The sequence below is a fragment of the Camelus dromedarius genome, chromosome 31 (genome assembly GCF_036321535.1).
Source record: "Camelus dromedarius isolate mCamDro1 chromosome 31, mCamDro1.pat, whole genome shotgun sequence".
Classification (NCBI taxonomy): domain Eukaryota; kingdom Metazoa; phylum Chordata; class Mammalia; order Artiodactyla; family Camelidae; genus Camelus; species Camelus dromedarius.
This window is the reverse complement of record NC_087466.1, coordinates 19732329-19753862: the sequence shown is the minus strand read 5'-3', so window position 1 is coordinate 19753862 and position 21534 is coordinate 19732329. Positions and strand designations below refer to the sequence as shown.

The 21534-nt window shown below is 52.4% G+C and overlaps 1 protein-coding gene and 1 pseudogene across 4 annotated transcripts; both read right to left on the bottom strand.

The window, feature by feature from the left end:
* Positions 1 to 1649: 1649 nt before the first annotated feature.
* KMT5A (lysine methyltransferase 5A) lies at positions 1650 to 19622 on the bottom strand. Of its 4 annotated transcripts, none has more exons than XM_064481281.1 (8): positions 19561 to 19622; positions 14501 to 14622; positions 13262 to 13418; positions 9984 to 10203; positions 9500 to 9587; positions 5690 to 5749; positions 4255 to 4445; positions 1650 to 3518 (listed from the first exon to the last, which is right to left on the bottom strand). In XM_064481281.1, exons 1-8 carry the CDS (start codon positions 19568 to 19570, stop codon positions 3308 to 3310), a joined length of 1059 nt encoding a protein of 352 aa, XP_064337351.1. In that variant the 5' UTR covers positions 19571 to 19622; the 3' UTR covers positions 1650 to 3307. The 4 variants fall into 4 exon arrangements, with proteins under 4 accessions (XP_064337351.1, XP_064337352.1, XP_064337350.1 ...); XM_064481282.1 differs by lacking the exon at positions 19561 to 19622 and adding an exon at positions 14891 to 14931; XM_064481280.1 differs by lacking the exons at positions 14501 to 14622; positions 19561 to 19622 and adding an exon at positions 14891 to 14951.
* A 1453-nt stretch (positions 19623 to 21075) lies between these two features.
* Positions 21076 to 21534, bottom strand: LOC135319715 (large ribosomal subunit protein eL21-like; annotated as a pseudogene).

Genomic DNA, 21534 nt, shown 5'->3' with positions numbered 1-21534 from the left:
AGCAGGTGCCAGCACGGCGGGGCTTGTCCAAGGCCCCAGCTTGTAAGTGGTGGAACCAGGACATGAACCCAGGTGCAAAGGCCACAGCCACACTCCCTCCCAGGAAAAGTCGGCAACCTTTGTGTGTCTGGCTATCTCAGCAGCAACTTAGATCAGGGGCTCCTGATTCCTGTAACCTTGTATACTGCTGCAGCCCTGACTGGGTGCTCCCCTCTTAACAGCAGGAAGCGAGGAGGAAGGTTTCTGCACCTTGGAGGTGAGAGCTGACTTGGGAAGCGGATTCGAGCATCCTGGCTTCACCACAGTTGCTGGGGTGTGGGCATTCAAGTTCAGGAAGATAAGTCTGGGAGCATCTTTCTTGGAGCCAGGACTGGTGTGACCACAGACAGGAGATACAGCCGCTCCTGTGATACGGGCTTTTCTCTCCACACCCAGCACAGGGAGAAACAGGCTGAGAAGCGGGTTTTGAGCCAGGTTTCGGAAGGCGTCAGGAGTGGTCGCTGCAGTAATCATCTTTTAAAAGTGAAGAAATAAATTCAGCAACTAAGTGTCAGAGCTTAAAGGTGCTCATCAGTCCTGGGCCCTTAGAAACAGTGCATGATAGGAAACACTGAAATTTTTCATCCTAACAATAGCTAAACATTGATTACCGAGGATTCTCTCTGTGCAAGCACTTTGCTGTCTTAAATTCATTCAGTCCTCACAGTCACCCTGATACAAGCACCAGTATTTTCTCCACGTCACAGAGGAGGAAAGGGCACACCGGGAGGTGAGGTAACCTGCCTGATGTTACGCAGCTGCTGAGTGGCTGGAAACGGAGGTTCCGTTCCAGTGCTGAGCACTTGGCCACACTGTCCCCTCCAAGGTGAGGATGTAGTAATGTATGACTGAATCCTCAGGAAACCCTGGCAAGGCAGGTGGACAGAGGCTGTTCCCATTCGATGGATAAACTTCAGATGGTAAATGATTTGTTCAGGGTGACAGCTAACAAATGCTTTAAGCTGACGCTGAGAATGGACCTTCTGCCTGTAAACCAAGGACCCTACTCACAGTCCAACCTCCCTCAAGTGCCTGGGGCTGAGGGAACTAACAGCCTATCAAGGGCAGACGGTGTGTGTGCGGCGGGGACCAAGGTCTGGGCTGGACTGGGAGACTTCCAGCACCAGACAGGCGCAGGTGATGACTCTGAGACCCCTCCCTGAGAATCAAGTCTGCTATATTAGACACAATAAAAATGACAATTACAGGGGGCAGGATATAACTCAAGTGGTAGAGCACATGCCTATCATGCCTGAGGTCCTGGGTTCAATCCCCAGTATCTCCACTGAAAAATCAAATAAGTAAACCTAATTACCTCCCCCCTGCAAAACAAAAAAAAAAAAAAAAGGAAAGAAAAATGACAATTACAGCAGCTAAAATTTACGCTATGTGTCAGGCGCTGTTCTAGCGGGGGGAACGTGCCTAACTTTTAATCCCCACAAGCAACCTCTGACCCCCATTATACAAATGAAGAAACTGTCCCCTAGGAAGACATTCAGCAAAACTCACACTGGTGTGTGGCCCTTTTGTAAAATAAAGAAAACAGAAAATCCAACCTTACTTTTTTCTACCTCTGCCCTGTAAAAAAAAACCCAGAATGACACAGGTAGCCTCACCTGGCAATAAATATTTTAATTTTTGTTTCATTTTTATGATGACAAATAATTTTCAAGTTTATTTCCTTTTTTTTTTTCTTTTAAATACAAAGCTAAACCACAAACAGGTACAACCAAGACATTTTTATCTCACATTTACACACTCCCATCGGATCCTCCTCCAATTCGCTGACCGCTGACCAGGCAAGTGCGGGTTGGGGGAAGACTTTCTTAGGTAGCACCGTCGTGAGGCCGGGGTTGAGGGCATCAAAGTTGAGGACAGGCTCTCATACCTGTCTCCATTCACATTTACCTGGGAGCAGGGGGGCCGGGAGACCCCAGGTCACGGCTCCAGAGCCCCGGCCCCTAAACTACAGGTTAACAGAAAGCGGGAATCGGTCCCCCTTGGGGAGGAAGCTACCTGCTCTTCCTGTCACAGTCAAGGTGAAAACTTTACCCTCAGCCATGATCCCTGGGCCGCTGGCCTGCCCGCTCCCCTGCACCCCAGCAGCTGGGGTGGGGGGCCCTGCATTTCAGGGCATGTAGCTCACCCTTCAGTTCAAGGCTGCATTTTCACAGGAAGGACACCAGGTGGTCTGACAAACAAAAGCCTTGACAGCAGGTCTGGAACTTTCAACCCAGCATAATCAGGGTTGAGGTTGGGGGGGGGATTGGGTAAGTAATTTCTGGTCCCACTACAAAACTTTATTTTTGATTAGAATAGTGTACCATCTCAAATCTCTTCTACAGAAACAAAACCAAGGAAAAAAGAAAAAAAAACTTAAAAAAAAAACCCCAAACAAAAACGCAGCCACTTCACTCACTTCAAGACCTATATACACGTTAAGTTGTCTTCTGTGGTTTTTTTTTTTTTTGTCTTTTTGCTTTTTGATTTTTATTACTTTTTAAAATAAAACTCAGTGTTCACATTTCTATAAAGAAATTAACCCAGTTTCGGGAAACCCTGTCCCGGCAGGGCCAGGTAAGCGATGCTTTTCCCTGCCCACATCTGCTTTGATTCCCCGCCCTGATGCTGCGAGGTGCCCAGAAAAGCGGCAGCCCGTGGAAGAGTGTTCTAGGCCCGGCCCGTGAGCCGCCGGGTCAGTGAGCTTTCGAGAAAGCAGAGGGGAAGACTATCTTACTGTGAAACCTTTTTTTAAAAAATATTCATACACTTCAATGTGCGCCTGTCGAGATGTCAGGAAACAAGAGCTTGGGAACATCCCAGCCAGGCCATGGCGAGGCGGCGTCTTCCTCACGCCCGCCTGCACTGGGATGTCGGGGGTGCGCGGGGGTGGGGGACAGTCCTGGCTCTTGGGTTGGAGGCAGGAGCATTGCCCGGCTTCCTAGTTCATGTTCGACTCTTTCCTCTAAAACCTGTGCCGAGTCTTTGACTGCACGGGAAGCACAAACGCTTGACTTGTATGCAAAAAAGGTACAAAAACAACTAGAATATAAAAGTTTTGGTAATATAAGGCCATCTGTTCAAGTCCACCTTGGAAACCTGTAACAGATATTTAAATACTACAGTGAAAAGGCATCTTAATATACTTTTTAAAAACATCTGAAGTAATTTGCTAAGATTAAGTGTGTAAAAAAAAAAAAATCAATTCCCTTTGAGGGCACTTTGTCCATTGAAGAAGGGAGGCGGGGAGGGGAACGGGGCCGCTGGGCTAATGCTTCAGCCAGGGGTAGGCTTCGATGGAAGCCCTGCTGCGGTCCCCATAGTCGTACAGGAGCTCCTCCCCGGCCTCGATGTCGCGGGAGGCAATGAGGATGAGGTGAGGCACGCCGCCGATGTCGTGCAGCTTGGTCTGGCAGTTCCCGCATTTACTGTGATTGATCAGCCTCCCCAGGCGGTTTGTCTCTCTAGTCGCATCCACGCTGGCGGGGAGGGAGGGAGGGAGGGAGGGAGACGGAGGGTTAAATTGATAAAAAAGCTTCTGAACCTAGCCAGAGTCTCGCTTGCTCTCCACTCTGGGGTGATGGTGATTTACAGCCCCGTCTCTGGGAGAGCAATTCGACTCGAAAAAATATCTTTAGGAGTCTGCGGAGGCGCTGAGTGGGGTGTCTGAGGCGGGGGCGGCTGCAGAGGGGAACGCAAAAGGCTCTTTGTGGCGGCACGGGAGGCAACTGTGGAGTTGTGTGTAATAAACAAATGAACAAAAATCAACCGTGCTGATACTGGGGGAGGCTGTGCGGGGACAGGTGGGAACTCTGTACTTTCCACTCAGTTTTGCTGGGAACCTAAAACTGTTCTGAAAAATACAGTCTATTAAAAGAACAATCAATGACACTGCCACATGGAGAACAGAAAAGTCAGTGATTCCCAGAGCTGCTGTGGCCAAGTGCCCGGAGAGGGAGCGGCCAGGTGAGCCCCCCACGCAGGCTTTTACATGACTGGTCCACCTCTTGTCCGACGAGGTGGCATCCTGGACCACTCCGATCCCCCAAAGTAAAAATAGGAAGCGGGGAGAGCTACATCACAGCTTTGAAAACTGGTTAGGTAGCAAGAACTACACAAGAAGTGGGAGTGGCAGAGCCAGGATGCCCTCGGGGGCTCTCTGGCTGGACCTACGCCAGGCTGGGGAAACGCCACTCGGAGCACTAGCAGGCTTACCAGTAGGTTTTGCTCAGATACTGAAAATAGTACATGTAGCAGCCCGTGGAGGGGTCTTGTGCGTAAAGAGCCTCCCGCTTCTTGGCGTCGGTGATCTCAATGAGGTCCCCGTGGTATTCCACCACAAACTCGCCCCGGGAGAACTGCTTGGTGGCAATCACGCCCCTGCCTTTGCCATCGATGAGGTCAATCTGTTGGGAGGCGCCGAGACAGAGCGTTGGTTCATAATAGCAACAAATGCCGCCGAGCATGGCCAGCTGCCAGGGTGCCAGAGGCCTGCACTGCGTTCCTTAAACAGCTTTAGTGAGGTAGGCCATAAAATTCACTCATTTAACACGTACAGTTCGATGGGGATGATTAAATGCACCCAGCCGTGCGGCTATTGCCACATACCATCACCCCAAGGGGTTCCCTTGTGCCCATCTGCAGAGCGCTGTTACCCGGGGTCCTCTTGCGATCTGCTACCTGGCTGCCGTCCCCCCATTTTGCAGATGAGAAAATGGGCTTAGAGAGCTTCCACGCAGGTAGGGAGTGACGCAGCACAAGCTCTGACGCCATCTCAGCCCCTCTAGGGGAGCAGCAGGACCCAGTGTTCCGAGTCTCTCCATTACTCCATCACTGACCTCCCGGGTTTCTCCTCACTCCATTATAAGTGGAGATTGGTGGGGGATGATTGCTTGAGAGGCCCAGACTTAAACTCAGATCCCTCTAGATGGCGGGTGGAAGCTGAGATTTCCAACTCAGGGCCCCAAGCCAGATCGACCCGGCCACCGCTGCGCAGTGACTCCGCCTCATCCACCCAATGTGTCCAAAATATACCAAGAGGAAAGCAAATCTCCTGGGCAGGGCCATTTCCCAGCAAAGCAGTTTAGAAAAAAATTATCTTTATCCTTTTAAAAGTTTCCCCAGGCCTCATGCTAAATGAAAGAAGCCAGATACAACAGGCTTCACATTCTCTGACGCCATGTGTATGAAATGCCCAGAACAGGCAAATCCAGAGACAGAAGGGAGACGGGTGGCTGTCAGGCGCTGGGGGACGGGAATGAGAGTGACTGTGCTCTCACCGGGCTTCTGCTTGGGAGGACGAAGAAGTTCTGAAACTAGACAGAAACGATGCTTGTACCACACTGTGAATGTAGAGTGTACTTAATGCCGCTGAACTGAATACTTAACAAATGGTTACAGTGGTCAATTTTATGTCATACGTATTTCATCATAATTTTAGAAGCTTCCTCAGGATAACATCTGACATACAAAGCCCGCTCTATGTCCTTCGTGAGGCATTCCCTTAACGACAGTTTGAGCGTCTGGCCTCTGACAACCTGAAGCAGCCTGCCTAGTCACAGTGACCATCAGAGGGTTAAAGCAGCACGAGGGAAGCTGTGACTTCACGGCCTGCGCCTCCCTGCAGCCGGCCCTGCTGCCCCGTAATTACCTTCATTCCTTCTTCCTTCCCGCTTTCAATCAGCTCATCTATTCTTTTCCTTTCTTCAGACTGGGTGGGGAAGAAAGAAGAAACAAGAGCATCAGCATCCTCCGCTGGCCTGTTCCTATAGCCCTGGCTCTCCGGGCTGCCCAGTTGTCCTCTGTGGCATCAGTCCCCAAAGATGCCTAGGCTCCCCAGATCCCATCCTCCCCTCATTGCCCGTCTAGGGGGACAGCTCATTGCCTGGGGCTCAACTGGACCAGGAGGGACACAGAGGTGGCCCAAGGGCAGAAGCAGGCTTGTTGCTGTGTTCTGTATGGCCCATGCAGTGTTTTAAAAAAACATCTGAATCACTGACATCTAAAAACCAGAAATCTGACTTCATATAAAATCAGCGAGGGCTGCTCAGAGGCTGTGTCCTTTAGACGGGGCATGTGTGTGCTCCACGTCCCTCCCATCTGATGGCCCCGGCAGACATCTCTGTTTAGGATCTAAGCTACGTCTCCACGGAAGCCACTGCCATGGATGAGGAGAGGGCCTCCCACCCCAGAGTCAACAATGCCAGGAACAGAGAAGCTGTAAAGGAGTGGACACTCTTCTGGGGCCACTCCCCCCTGTTACCATGCCCACCCCTGCCTTGGGACACCAGGGAACCAACAAGAGCTAAACAAAAACAGACAGGAACCTGGCATGACTCACCAGCACGGACCCTCACCAAGTAGGACGGCACATATGGGAGTGGCTGGAACAGCAGAGCCCCCTCCCCCACATACACACACACAGAGGTCCACCAGACAGTCTCAAATCCCAGTCCACTCCTCTCCATTTCTATCGCGGCCCCCTAGCCAAGCCACGCCTGTGCTTGCCCGGACACCTGCAACAGCCGCCTTGCTGGTATTCTGGCTTTTGACCATCAACCCTCTCCACTCCTGCCCCATTCTCTGCAGAGCAGCCAGAGGGGTCTTTTAAAAACGTAACGCAAATGAGATTGTATCTTTTTGCTTGGCCCACACTGGCTGGCTTTTACAGAGGCCAGGCTTGTAGGAACCTCAGGGCCTTTGCACTTGCCATTCCATTGCCTGGTATACCCTTTCCCTAATCCATTTGCCTGGCTTGCTTCCTCCCTTCCTTCCAAGCTCTGCTCAAAAGGTACCTCCTCGGAGAAACTTCCCTACTGTGGCTAAACTACCTACCTACTGATTTATTAACCAGTGTCAGAGTGCTAGCCAAAATTATCTTGCTTTTCCATTGTTGTTATTGTTGTTAATTGCTCCCCAATTAAATATACACTCAATGAGTTCAAGGGCCTGATCTTGCTCACGGTGGAGTCTCCTGGCCTAGAACGGTACCTGGCGATCATAAGCCCTCAAAGCAATGACACCGAGCGCACAACCACCTTGTTGAATAGTTAATTAGTTACAAGCGTGCCAAGACCAGCGAGCAGAAGTAAATGGGAGTCATCATGGGAAAGTGGGATAGGCGACGGGGGATTTTCCTGCTGTGACGGAACAGGGCAGAGATGAGCTGAGGAGAGTAGGGGCCGGGCCAGATGCCCTGAATATGAAGCCCTAGTCTGGGTTTCGCTCTGGAGTCTCAGGGGTTTGGGGCACGCAAACAACCAGCTCCGAGCTTCCTAAAGAGTTCCGGCAGCAGCCCACAGCAGGGGTGTGGGCAGGGGTGTGGGCAAGGGCTGTCTAGGGCCTGAGTGGGAAGGGAGCAAGGCCTGCATGAGGGGGAGGGCCTGCCAACAGGAAGGAGGGAGGGATGCAGGAACTCCCGAGCTGGAATCAGCAGGCTGCCCTGCACATCAGGCCAGGGCTGGGCTGGGGATGACGAGGCCAGGGCACTGCCAACAATGCAGTCCCTGCCACTGTGCGGGCTGTCACTCCACCCACAGCCAAGCCAACCAGTGAAGGGGCCCCCATGGCAAAGAAATGAGGGGTACAGGGCATCTCTCCAAGGCCCAGTTTCCACCCTTCTGTCCTGGCCCTGACCCTGCCCTGGGCCCGGCCCCGCCCGCTCTGTCTTTGGCCATGGCAAGGTGTCTGCAGGGCTCTTTATTTGTTCCACCCCAGCTACCCACATCCTCCTCTTACGCCCCGCCTGCCTGGGCCTCGGTTTTGGCCAGCCCAGGAGGGCAGTCAGGTCAGGCCTGACCTCCCCCTCAGATGAGGCCCAGCTGCCCCGCCCCAGGGCTTCACCTCCGCCACCAAGAGAAGGCACCGCCCTGCCAGCCACAGCCCCACCACCCCGGCCAACAGCCGCCTGGCTGTCCTGGCCTGCGACCACCTGGCCATGGTGCTCACTGAGCAGAGCCAACACAAACTGTGAAAGGCAAGCATGGCGCTCCCCGGCCTCTGGCTCGGCATCCAGTGACAGGGCGAGCTTTATTGTGCCTGCAGACCCAGCTCTGGGGACCTAGTGCCTGCTCCCTTCTCCCCATCTGCTGCAAGATTCAGTAGACCCGTGTCATGTCCCACTGCAGCCTTCACTCCTCCAAACAGAAAGGTCCTTGGTTTTTTTTTTTAAATTAAAAAGGCAAACTCAGCTGACCCCACCCTGCAGCCCACGGTGGCCCTGGGTGGACCCCAGGCTCCCTGTGTGGGCAGCGGCCAGGCGGTGTCCCGGCTTCGGGCACCGCCTCGCCCTCTGCAGTGCTAAGTGACCGAGCACAGCCTCCACTGCAGGCGAACATTCTGTAACAGCTTGTTCTTGGCTGAAAGACACTGCCTTTCTAAGGAAATAAAGCCAAAGCTCCTCTCTAGGGGGAAAATGGACCCCCTTTTTTAGTTTTTTTAAATGAAGCCCTGGCAAGTCAAAGAAAAAGTGAGAAAGAGAGCGATCACCACATGTACAGCCACAGAGCTGACATCACAATGCTGAAAGAGTCTGTGTGGGTTGAAATGCTAACTAACACCCACAAGGCCAGGTCCCCCCCCGTCTCTGTGGGGGTGGCAATCCTGAGCACGACTCCCAGGCTTCGAGGCTGCTCTGCCAGCCCAGATGCCCGGGTGGGAGGGCGAGCGGAGCAGCCGGTGGGCTGCAGGGCCAGGCCACTCCCGGGGTTCCTGCACAGGGAGGCAGCAGCCACACCTCACTGCATCAAATATTGACTGACTGCCGCAGAGCTCAGCACTTGGCAAACACAGTGGGCGGGGCCTCGCAGCCCAGCTGGCCTTCCTGCCTGGTTCTCACATGTTCCCAGGGCCAGGGCCGGGGGGAAAAAGAGCAGAGAGGAGCCTCGGAAAGGACAATACCCTGGGAGACAAAGGTGACGACAAGAGTTAACTGGTGCCCACTGGCTCAGTTCTAGAGTTCCATGTGCATTAACAGATTTAATCCTCCGGACAAGCCCATGTGTTTATTATCCCATCTTACAGACAGGACAGCAAGGCACAGAATGGTGAAGTAACTGGCCCAAGGTCATCTAACCAGTGAGTAGTTCCCAAGTCACTGCTCTTCACCTCAAGACACAGAAACTTCTGGACAAAGAAGCCTCTGGCAGAACACGCAGCCTGGCACACCACGCTCCAATGGCCCTGCAACAAGTCCTGGAAAAGCCCCCTTTGTGGTGACCCCTGACTTCCCACCCCATGTCCCACAAGCGACAAGGCTCCTTCAGAGAAGCATCTCAACCAAGCCTCAAGGTGACTTAGCACGTGATGATGACCCCACGAGACGGAGGAGAACACCAAGGCCACAGAGGCCAAGAAACCTGTCCTAAGATGATACAAAGACAGCTCCAGCCGTGCGCACCACGCGCTGCCCCCTGGGCCGCCCTGCCCTCCAGGAGCCGGAAGCAGAACCACGTGACTCTACCTGCAGCTCAGCTTTGCTCTTCCTGGAGCTCCTTCGCACTGGATAGAAATCTGTGAGTTTGCGATTCTGTTGCGTTTTTCCTTGAGCTCTGGGGTGGGAAAGGAAGAGGAGGAAGCAAGTCTTAGCACTGAGACCACATTCACATCCAGGAAGCACACAACCCCTTAGGAAGGGGACTCCTTGGAAACGATGTCACTTAAACACCTTTGTCCACTGTGGCCTGGGGTCACTTAGGCTCACCTGCCCACGGGGGCCTCCGAGTGTCAAAGACAGGCTGCCTACTCTCGGCAGGGACGGGGCTCTTGAGCTCTGGACCCCGCCAGACCAAGATGCTGACAGACAGTAGTGCCCCTGGTGGGAACTCAGAAGTCTGAGCCTTACTGCGAGAGGGGCTGAGACAGTGGACGGCTTCCCCCCTGGCTGGCACTGGCATCAGGACCAGGCCGCCCTGCGTTAGCGTGGGGGAGCCCCAGGGGGCACTTACTTTTTCCTGGGTGTCTGTTTGCCCCTGACAGGCTTTTTCAGGGCTTGCTTGGCGGCGGCTGCATTGGGAGAATCACAAGACGAGGTTGGGGTTTTGGGAGGTTCTGCAGCTTCAGATTTTTGGTTTGGAAAAGGTGCCAGGGGACCCCTCCTGGCGTCTTTGATCTTGTGTTCATCGGCCTTCATGGTGCTTCGCATGGCGTTCCCAGAGTTTCTTTTCTCTGTGGGCAGAGGATGGAGAGAGACAAGCTTATTCCAGACTCTCTGTCTCCCGCTTCCTAGCCCTCAGCTGTATTCTAAGAAGGCCACCGGTGTGTGGGGCAGCAGTGCCCTTGGGCTGTTAAGCCTGGTGTCCACTGACAGGTGTCTTGGGAAAAGCACATGGCTTTACTTTTTGATCCAGACACCAGGCAGAGCTCTTGGTCTTCCACATTTTTTTTTCCCTTCAGCTTTGTTGAAGTATAACTGATAAATAAAATTATAAGATACTTGAAATGTTACACCATGATGAGTTGACATACACATTGTGAAAGGATTCCTCCCACCATATTAATCAACTCATGAGGTCTTCTGCATCTTGGGGGGATGAGCCCTTCAAGCAGAAGCACCACGGCCCACAACACTGGCAAGAGGGCTCCATCAGTGGCTTCTCGGGAAGTGGGCTGCAGACCCCAGAATAAAAAGCTAGATTCCTAAAGAGCTGGGCCAGCGTTGGTGGACAGGAGTAAGGCAATAAAACAGAACCTCTCTCCCAGTAAAGACTGCTTCCCAAAGAGCTGCCTGGCATGATTCATTTCAGACTCTTTTTAAAAAAATTCCCTCTTGTAATGGTTGAAGCCCGGTGTTCATCGGGGTCCTCAGCATGGTGCCCCGACAGCCGTCAGTATGTTGCGAGGGATGTCGCAAGTGACTTGTTACTAAAAATAACTGTGGAGCACTAGTGTTGAACTATTTTTTTCCAGAAAATAATTTACTTTTTAAAAATAAGTAAATAAGGGGAGGGTATAGCTTAGTGGTAGAATGCGTGCTTAGCATGCACGAGGTCCTGGCTTCAGTTTCCAGTACCTCCATTAAAAAAATAATAAATAAATCCAATTACTTTCCCCCACCCCAAAAAATAAATAAATAATAAAAAGAAGTAAATAATACATTGCTGGTGGGAATGTAAAATGGTGCACGTTGGAAAAGACTTTGGCAGTTCTTTAAAATGTTAAACACAGAGTTACCATGTGACCCAGCAATTCTAATCCTAAGCTTCTATTAAGAGAATTAAGAACACACGTCTACACAAAATACCGGTATACAGACATCTGTAGCAGCTTATTAGTAACAAGCAAAAAAATGGAAACCCAAACATCCATCAGCTGATGAATGGGTAAATGAAATGTGGTCTATCCACAAGATGGAATATTACTCAGCCACAGAAAGGAACGAAGCACTGATACATGCTACAACATGGATGAACCCTGAAAACATTATAATGCCAACACATTATAAGGCCGGACACAAAGGTCACATACAGTATGATTCTGTTTGTATGCAATGTCCGGAATAGGCAAATCCATAGAGATGGAAAATAGATTAGTGGTTGCCTGGGGCTGGAGGGAAAAGGAGGAATGGGGAATGATTGTGAATAGATAAAGGGTTTCTTTTTGGGGTGATGAAAATGTACTAGAATTTGACACAACAGAGGTGATGGTTGCACATATCTGTGAATATGCATTGAACTGTACCCTTTAAAATGGTGACTTTCAGGGTATCAGAATTATATCTCAATAGACAGAAGAGGAAAATAAACATGTCAGCACCCATCCAGAGCACTCTCACTCCCTTACATGCCTTCCTGAGTGGAATGAGAGAGAGTTAAGGCCGAGACGTCGGCATGACCCTAGGAGTGGGTGGGGTTCGGTGCTCGTGGACGTCAGCTGTCACGTCAGTCTGCGTCAAGGCAGGAAAAAGGTAGAGAGTCACGGACAAGAGCCTGGCCCCTGGGGTCTCCTCCAATGTACATCCAGCCTCCAATTCTAATTTTCGCCATTTAGTGAAACCACGAGTCAAACAACCTAGCTTGTGTACTATGTTATGATTTAGGACAATCTATGTTCTGCCCAGTTCTAGAAGGGATAGGAGACTGGCTAACCACCTTCAGGAGAGAGCTCCTCCCCCAGTCCCAGTGTGGTGAGTGCTACCCTGCATAGAGATGCAGGGGGGAGCAGGCGCGATGTTTGCGGTCCAGTGGGGGAAAGGGCTGAGTATGCAGCCTTCACAAAGTCTTTCTGCACTCATGCTTTACCTGGTCTTCAGAACAGCCCTGTAACATAAGACTCCCTTCTCTCCCACTGTACAGACGAGAGAACTGAGGCTCAAAAAGAGTAGCAAACTACCCTCGCCCCTTCCTTTTATCAGTGGCAGAACCAGGATTAGAACCTAAGTCATCTGAAATAACATCACCCCAGGCACCAGGGGAATCAAGCCCAGGGCTGGCTCCTGCCCCTGGTTCTCCGTTCTGGCCCCAGAGGCTGAGCTACACCATCCCTTGTGGCACTTTGTTAATGAATACAAAGCTTCCTTATATGGAGCTGCTGGTAGCCAGAGTTCTGCTTCTTTAAGGCAAGTGTTAATTAGAAGGGAGCACAGTGAATTGGGGAAAGCTCATGCACCCCCCACTGCCCCTTTAAAATGGAATATTCGGATTAGAGCAAGATTTCTAAGAGGTTTCAGCATGTTTTACAGGGCCAGACAGAATTTTCAGTAACCATATATTTTCTTGCTCCATAGTTTAACTCCAAATCTCATTCCAGAGGATGCTGCTTCAGAGAGTAGCACGGAACACTTGAGTGGAAAGAAAATTTAGGACGGAAGTCAAGGCCATCTCGTAAATGGGAAGGAAGTCAGTTCCTTGGGTTCACACGACTCCGCCGGAGTGCAAGGGCCTGGTCTGGACAACCCAGACTCATAATTTCTGCGCTTTTAGCACTTGTGAATCCCTTTAACTGCAGGTCAGGTACTGCATTTTTGCAGCCTGGCAACTAATCAAGCCTGAAGGACATGCTAACGCTTGTGAAAGCAGGGAGAACCAGTTAGACCAACAGGGCACATGCCCTGGAAAAGGCCACCCTTTCCCCTGTGTCTGTGTTTCTCAACAGCAAGACAGAACATGGTTCAAACCTTTCAAACTCTGGCGTGAGAGGGCTGGATAAAAACTTAACATACATGCATCATTATGCAGGATGCAACCCAATCAGCCATGGTCAGAACAAGGCCGTGTCACAGGCTTACCGTCGCGTTTCCTGTAGATGCCGGATAATGGCTTCCCCTGGCATTTGACCTCGTGATGTGCAACTGAGTTCTCTTCCTGAAGGGGGGAACGCATTCCAGAGCATTTGTTCGGGCTCATGTAGGTATAGATCTTTGATTGCCCGGTAAACACGTTCTCCTAAAACGACAAACGCATATTCTGAAAGAGGCTTCAAAAAGAAGATCTCACAGCATTTAAGCAAAGAAGGGGCAATCAGGAAACAATCCACAAAAAAACAGACAACGTCGCTCAAAAACTGGGCTACCAGGGGAAGCCAGGCCCAGTAGAGCAGTGGAGGGTCTAGAATCCCCCTGGTCCAAGTCGGTCTCTAATTCCAGTCGCTGAGGCGGGGCGTCTGGCCAGGGGGAGAACCAGTTGTCCACAAAGGTCTATATACGAAGGAGGCAACCCACCAGTCTCCGGGAGGTCAGAACAAGCAGGGTAAACAAGGCTGGGATCTGAAGGGCTGGCCTCTGCGCAGGAGCTGACTGCCCTGGCAGGAGTTTCTAGCACAGAGACAGGTCTCAGAGAACCTGACTGACCACTTCTTGGTGGTGAGGTCAGCCGGTAGGACTTGCCATTACTGCCCCAGCCTTCTGTGTGCCCAAGCCAGGCCCCACTTAAATCCTCCCAGGGCCGCGGACTGGACTGTGGTTTTGATAATTCTCGCCGGCTAACTGGGGACTGCAGAGCTAGTGAAAGCAACGCCAAGGGCCAGCGCGTTGAGGGCGGTCGCTATTGCGGTGGGCAGGCAGGTGGGGCGGTACAGGTCACTGCCGGTGTCTCTGGGTGTGGGGCCTCTCCTCTGAGTAAGTGCAGACCGGAGGAGGGCTTTCTCAGAAACACTGCTGGGCCTTTCTGCCTGGTGAGCCATTGAACACCAAGTCAGCAAGACCCGTGACCTCCCTGAGGGCCCCGGGCAGGCCCCGCACACTCTGGGAAGGCAGCCACCGGGGTGGCTGGGTCTCGGGGCATGGAAATGCCATAAAGACACAAACTTTTCCGAGGTCGAACATTGCCAGGGTCATGGCGGAGCGAGTGTGGACGCCACTCCCAGGCAGGCAGCAGAAAAGGAAGCTGCCCGGCCGGGCGCCCCGCCCGCACCCCCGCCCCAGGGCCGCGGGCGCGCCCACGTGCTCTCGGAGCCGGGCCGGCGGGGGCGCCCGGCCGCAAGGCCCCTCGGGGAGCGCCAAGCGAGTGCGGGGAGGGTGCCTGCTTACCCCGTTGGTGCGGGGCCTCCCCGGGCCCCTCCGCTCCACCATCTCCGGGCCCGGGGCCGTCGCTGCCACCGCCGCCGCCGCCGCCGCCGCCTCCACCGCGCGGGGCTTGGACATCTTCCTGCCTGGAGAGGGGGACCCGGGGGAAGCGGGGGAGGGGGCGCTCAGGGCGCGGCGGGGCGGGGAGCGGGGCCGCCCGGGCCGGGCGCCGCGGTGGCGCCTCCCGCCGCAGCCATGTTCCGAGGGCCCGGCGGCGGTGGGCCGCCCGCGCCGCCGGGAGGCCGGGGCCGGCCGGCCAGGCCGGGCCGGGGCCCGCGTCGCCCTCCCGCCGCCCGGCCCGGCCGGGCCCCGCGCGCCGCCCGCCCCCCGCGCGGCCGGGCCCGACACACCCACCTGCAGCCCGGCCAGGCCCATGGCGGCGCGCCCCGCGCCCTCGCCGTCGCGGCCCGGCCACCACTGCTGCCGCTGCCGCTGCTGCTGCTGCTGCCGCCGCCACCAGCGCCGCCGCGGCGCCCCGGGGAAGGGCCGGCGGCGCCCCACGGCGCCCCCTTCCCCCATGGCCTGCGAGGCTGGGCCCGGCACCGCGCGCCGCGGCAGCCCCGGCCGGCCCGGGACCGAGGACGCAGGGAGGGAGGCGCTGGCGGCGCGTCCTCCGCGGCCCGCCCGCTCGCCACCGCCGCCGCCGCCGCCCACCGTCCGCTCCCGGCCGGGGAGGGGGTTGGCAGGGGCGGCGCTGCGAGGCTCCTCCGGAGGGAGGGAGGGAGGGAGGGAGGGAGCGAGGGAGGGCGGGCCCCGCGGTCGCGACGAATCCCGACTCGGGCGCGCCCCCTCGCGCGCGTCCTCAGCCACTCGGGGAGGAAGGGGTGGGAAACATGATAATAACAGCCCGGCTCCTTCCCTTGCAGCTCAACGGATATTTCGGGAGACCTGTCGGTGCCAGGCGCAGTCAGCCGCGGTGAGCGCGACAGGCGAGAGCCCTTCTGTGCGCCGGTGCGCACGGAGCGTCTTCCTGGGCATTTAATCCTCCCCGCAAGCCCCTGGCAGCCAGGTCCTGGGGGCAAACCCGTTCACGATGAGGATGCTGAGGCTCCAGGGAGGTGCAGGGGGCTTGCCCAAGGCCACAGAACTAGAAAGTGATCGGGTCAGGTGTGAAACCGAGGCGGTCTGCACTTGACCGGTACAGACCCTGGGGAGATAGAGCCAGGAATTATAATGGTATGTTTACTGGGTGCTTCTCTTGCATACGTTATCTCATTCAGACCTCACAACAGCCCTGTGAAGGTAGACACCATTATTATCTCTTCCACAGACAAGGAAAACAAGGCTGAGAGAAGTGAGGAGCTTGGCCAAGTTCTCAGAACTAGAAATGGATTTCTGGCCAACAGATCCCAGAGCCTACACTCCCAGCCACTACCTTCCGGTTTACAGATGAGGAAATGAATAGGGAGGAGCCAATGGTATCGCAGAAGGGCTTAGCAAGTCACCCAGGTCTCCTTTACCCCAATGAGAAAATGTCCTAGGCAGGCAGGGGTTCCAGGCTCTGTAGTGTCTCCACATAGCTTACTGCCCTGCACCAATGTGCTGTAGCCATTAGGGTTTGAGGGCCAAAGGCCAGAGAGTCCCTGTATTTGTGCAAAGTCATAGATGCAAACAAGACACCTCGGGGCATCTAGCTCTTGCTGCTTGGATTATGGCCTGGGAGGAAAAGATTGGGTATCTCTCCCTGCATCTGCCCCAGAGGTGCTTTGTGACCACAGCCAAGTCCCTTCCCCAGTCTAGGCCTCAGCATCCTCGCGAATAACAACCAAGAACTATGAATGCCATACCCCGCCCAGGGCACCTTCCAACATCCACAGATAAACAAATGGCTGTCACTTTAAGTAGCTGCCTCCCCTTAGAAGGGATAAGACAGTGGATTAAATGGCAAGGCACTGCTCAGGACAATGCCTCCCAAATCAGCTCGTTCTTTAGCATTCTTCAGAGGAGGGCTAGGGAAATTGCCCTCCCCCCATCCCTACCCAACCACTAACTCCAGTAGGGTAGGGCACTCTGCCTGTTTAAATACCCAAGGGGCTATGCAGAGAGTTACAGAGGATTCTAAAGTGACATTGTGACACCCAGGTTGAGCCATTTGAAACAGTGTCTGTTACCTCTGCAGGGTAGAGAAGGTTTGTAGTTTGTTTCCAAACTATCATGGGAATCATGGTTTGGGAGTAGGAAGCAGCTTCTTAGATAGTTATGTCCAATTCTCTACTATTTTAACTCCCCCCACCCCCCACTACACACACATACTTTAGAGCTTTCTCTATTTTAGCCCATAAATGCACGGGATACATTAAAATACAAGTCTAGCACTCATCCCTCTCAATTCTGCAGCTCTAGTACCTAGAAAATGTAGCACAAATCATCCAGTATAAGTTTCAAAACACTTTCTTTTCTCTGTACATGAGGTGTTCATATATATACAACAAATACATATAGCCATCAGCAGACATAAAAACCCTTAATGCTGTCAGGGATCTCACAGAAATAGAATTCAATCACAAGGATACTAATAGCTAACACTTTTGAATATTTACTGTGTTAGGCCCGATAATAATGCATTATTTACTTTAATCTTCCCAACCATTTATGAGAAGGTACTATTCCTATTTCACAGATGTATAAATTGAGGCTTGGGAAAGATAAATCACTTGCCTAAGGGTTACAAGACTGAAATAGTGAAGAAGCTGGGATCTGAACCCAGTTCTGCTATATGAGGGTACTTTACCAGAAAAAATGTATACTGCTTTCCTCCAACTCAGACACCAAAATACCAATTCAATCATTCAACAAGTATTTACTGACTACCTACTGTGTTCCCAGCCCCATGCTACAGACACAACAGTGAACACAGAGAAAGATGGAGCACGGTGAGGCCAGAGAGGTCAGTAGACCCCTGAAGGCCATGATGAGGGCTGTGGACTTGATCCTAAGAGCAAAGGGGAGGTTCAGGATGGGGGGAGTACTGAAGGCCACATGATTAACATCTGTGTTCTTGGGGACCACTCCAGCTGCTGAGGCATAATAAACTGGAGATGGTAACAATGGAAAGAGGCAGACCAAGTAGGAGGCCATCTGATAGTGGGAGCAGAGATGGAGAAAAGTAGAGACTGACCTTGCTCAAACCAATACCCTCAAGGCTGTAAAAACGTACCAGATTGTAAAACTTCAAAACCAGAGAGGAGTTGCCTGGTATCTGAACATTTTCTTTGTGTGACTCAGCAAGGCTCTCAAAGTGTACTACAAGTTAGGAACAAAGACTGCTTTTCTAGAAGAAAAGACTGACCCTTCATTTGAAGTACTGTAAATGATTCAATATCTACCACGCTAAACGCCCAATTTAATGGTTTGCAAGAATAATGGAGCCTAAGAAATAAATGACTACTCATTTGGGGGTCAAGTGAGTCAGAGAGAATCTCTAACCAGTACGTTTTAAAGGTGATTTGTAAGCCTGTCATGGCAGAAGCTGGGAACACTCATCTTCACTTTGAATAAGTCAAGGGAAGTAGAGTGGAACGAGTAAAGACACAGAATGGCCAGAGTCTGGACAGTGACTTTGGACTTCAGCTTCCACCTCTGAAAAATGGAAAAAAACAGTTCGTAAAGGTTAACTGAGTTAATAAAGTACCTGGCCCTCAGTGGTAATTATTATTTGCCCATATTAAGTATTTAAGTGGTTCAGTAACAAAGTGGTTCATTTTTTCCCCCATAGATTAATTAGAGCAGGCTATTTTTTTTTAATTGACTACTGTTGAAACAGGTAGTTTAAATGATTTTGCTGTGATGGGAAAAATGAGTCAGGGAAGCATAGCTTTATTCAGATTTGTCACAGAAATTACTCAGATATTAGTAAATATACTTTGTGCTGCTTAACAACTTTCCTGAAGGAAAATATTCACCTTAATTTTCTCTGTCGATTGAGTTATGAAGCTCTTTAACTTGAAGTTCACGATGCCTCATTTCTTAATTATAATCTGGGTAAATCTTGTCCCAAAAGACCCTAAAGGGATGCTGGGAGAGTAAATGATGCAACTGGGTGCAGGGGCTGAAAACAAAGAGGTCCAGTAAATACTTGCTGAATGAATCCTTATTCATTATGATCTCTATAGGGAGAATACTGCATTAAGGCAAATCCCTCCCAACATGTAATACCTTGGAATTTTGAGGGAAATGTAAAACCTCAACTTATTTCTTTTAAATAATAATTCTACTCAACCATAACGCTCAAATTTTTGCATTAAGGAGACACAGCGGCTGGAAATGACCAGCGATTGGAGATCACTTTGCCGCATAACGTGGATCTTACTGTTCTGACAGCAAATTAAGTGTGCAAAGAACTTCAGGCAGGGACACCGCCTCCCTCGCTGCTGCACAATCCCACGCAAGCCATTTCCCGTGGGCAGGAGTCCTGATCAGGTGCGGGGCGAAGGATCGCCCCGGGAGGTGCCAGGGGACTCGCCTCACCCCAAAGTGGGCCATGGGGGCCCGTCCCCGCCCCAGCGGCGCAGAGCTGACTCAGGGCGTGGGGAAGGAAAGGAAGGCGCCTGCTGCGGTGTAGACTCCGACGCGCTCCTCACCATGTAGGTTACCGATCTGTGCCCTCGCCTTGGGGTCACCTACTTTCTCAACCAGAGAGAGCTCTAGGCAGGCGAAACCTCGCCCTCTCCCCTATTTGTATCAGTAACAACCATTCCGCGGAGGTGCCCAGCGCTTCAGTTTCCAAACAGCTTTGACATATGGCCCCATTACCTCCGGAGAGGCAGGCCAGCGGGTGCCCACACATGACAGAGGGGAAACCGAGGCAGGTGGGTGGGGGGGCTTCCGGGGGCTTCGGAAGCATGGGGGTGGCCAGGTGGGGAAGGTTCCGCAGCCCCCCCTCCCCGCTTCCCCCCTTATCCCCGCGCTCAGTCTGAGCAGCCCGCGGGACAGCGCCTCCTCGCTGCCGCTCGCGCCACCTCTGTCCCACCTCCAGCGCGACCCCCGACCCCAGCTGCCCCGGCGCTGGCCACCTGGGCCAATACCTCTAGCCATGGCCCTGCTCTGTCACCGCCTGGGATCTCCCGGGAAACGCAGCTTTCGAAAAAAGTTGCAACAACTGTAGCCAACTGCTCCGCCGGGCCCCGGCTGCTACCCTGATTGGCGCCGCCGCCCGTCTCTCCTCGGGGCGCCCGCCGTGATAGGCGCATTCTGGAGGGAAAGCCCGCCCTTCTCCCCGCCTCCCCGGCGGGGGCGGGGCGAGCGGCCGCACTTTCTACAAACGCTTTCGGGACAGGTCCCAGCGGAGGAGATGGGAGGGGGTTTAAATTTTACCGTCTCTCTGCGTTGATTGGCTGCGCTGGAAGGACACCTTTGCTGCCATTGGGAGGCCCCAAACTCCGCCCTCCCGGTGCTGAAGCTCCGCCTCTGGAGGGTCAGTCACGCGGCTGGAGGCCCGGGCTTAGAGTAGACCTGCTCAGAACTTCCGGTTTTTATCGGGTTTGCCTGGAAGACGACCTTTGACCCCTCGACCTCCCCTTATGGCCTGGGAAGCCCCGCTCTGAGCAGTTTAATATCTGCACCACCTTGACCTTTCCAGGAGTTTAATCCATTCACTCCTAGGTTTGAAAGGTTTATCCAGTCTATTCTTCCAGTATTCGAAACCCGCTGGCACAGCTCCTACCAACTAAATGAGTCAGCCTCCCAGAACTACAGGGATCCTAGCCCAACACACCCACCCATTTTACAGATAGGGAAGCCGAGGACCAGCGGGAACAGGTAACTTACTTGCCGCCCAATGTCACCCAACAGTTTAATTGCAGGTCCTGGGTCAGTCTTTTGACTGTTAGTCCACTAGAGGGCTACCTTAACCCCAGGGAAACCACTCTGCACCTTTTCCCACCCAGGAGAGCCTCAGTCAGTATGATCCCAGAGAAGCACAGGTGTCATGGGTATTCTTTGCTTTGAACACTGGTAAGCTCTTCCCTTGGGACCCCTCCTGGAGATAGGGGCAGAAGTCACTCATCCATTCTCTCTCTTTGGGCCCCAGGAAGATTCTGGAATCCCCACCATTGCACCAGGAAAGTACGAGAGCAAAACAAGGTGATAATATGTGAAAGCCCCGAAAAAGTAGGAAGTGACACTTTTGTCACTCACTGTGTGCCCTTTGGTATATCATGTCAGCTCTCTGGCCCTCAACGTACCCAGCTGTCAAATGATGGAGTCTGGTTATCATCTCCAAGATTCCTTCCAGCTTCCATAAATATATAAAGGTTTTTACTTTCTCTAAAATGCATTAATTCAACATTTATTAAGCTGTTTACCTGGCACTGTCTGGTCCCCCAAGAATACAGTGGCAAATAAGACAGGTCCCCATACCTTTTAGGGAAGAAAAAAGATAATGTTAAATAGTGATTAATACTTGAGTAAAATGAATTTTACGGAGTGTGAGTGGGGAGATCATTGCTTCTATAGATTGGTGAAGTCAGAGAAATCCTCTTTGCTCTTTTTTTCTTTCTTTCTTTCTTTTTTTTCTTTACAGTCCATGTCTTTTATTTTCCTTACACCATCAGTTCAGGCTCCTTTCCATTGGCTCTCACCAAGTACACTTCTCTGCGTGGAGCAGGCTGGTGCTTCAGCTGAACCCAAGTACCTTTCTCTTTAGCTTCCTTCTTTTTCTGATCATTTTCCTTCACTCGTTTCAGGAAGCTATCTCAGCTCTTAGAGTGCTTAATATGCTCAACACGCACATTAATTCTCTTGGCAAGAATCTTGCCCTTAACTTGTTTGTTTACAATAATGCCAACAGTGTGCTGGGTAACACTGTAGACTCCTCCAGGTTTGCCGTGGTAACAGTTGTGAGGCATTCCTTTTTGAACAGTACCGGTTCCTTTGATGTCTACAGTATCACTTTTCTTACAGATCTGCATGTATGAGGCCAAAGGAACAGCTCCATGTTTTCTAAAAGGTCTAGAGCACATACAGCGGGTGCCTCTCCTCTTTCCCTTTGTGTTGGTCAT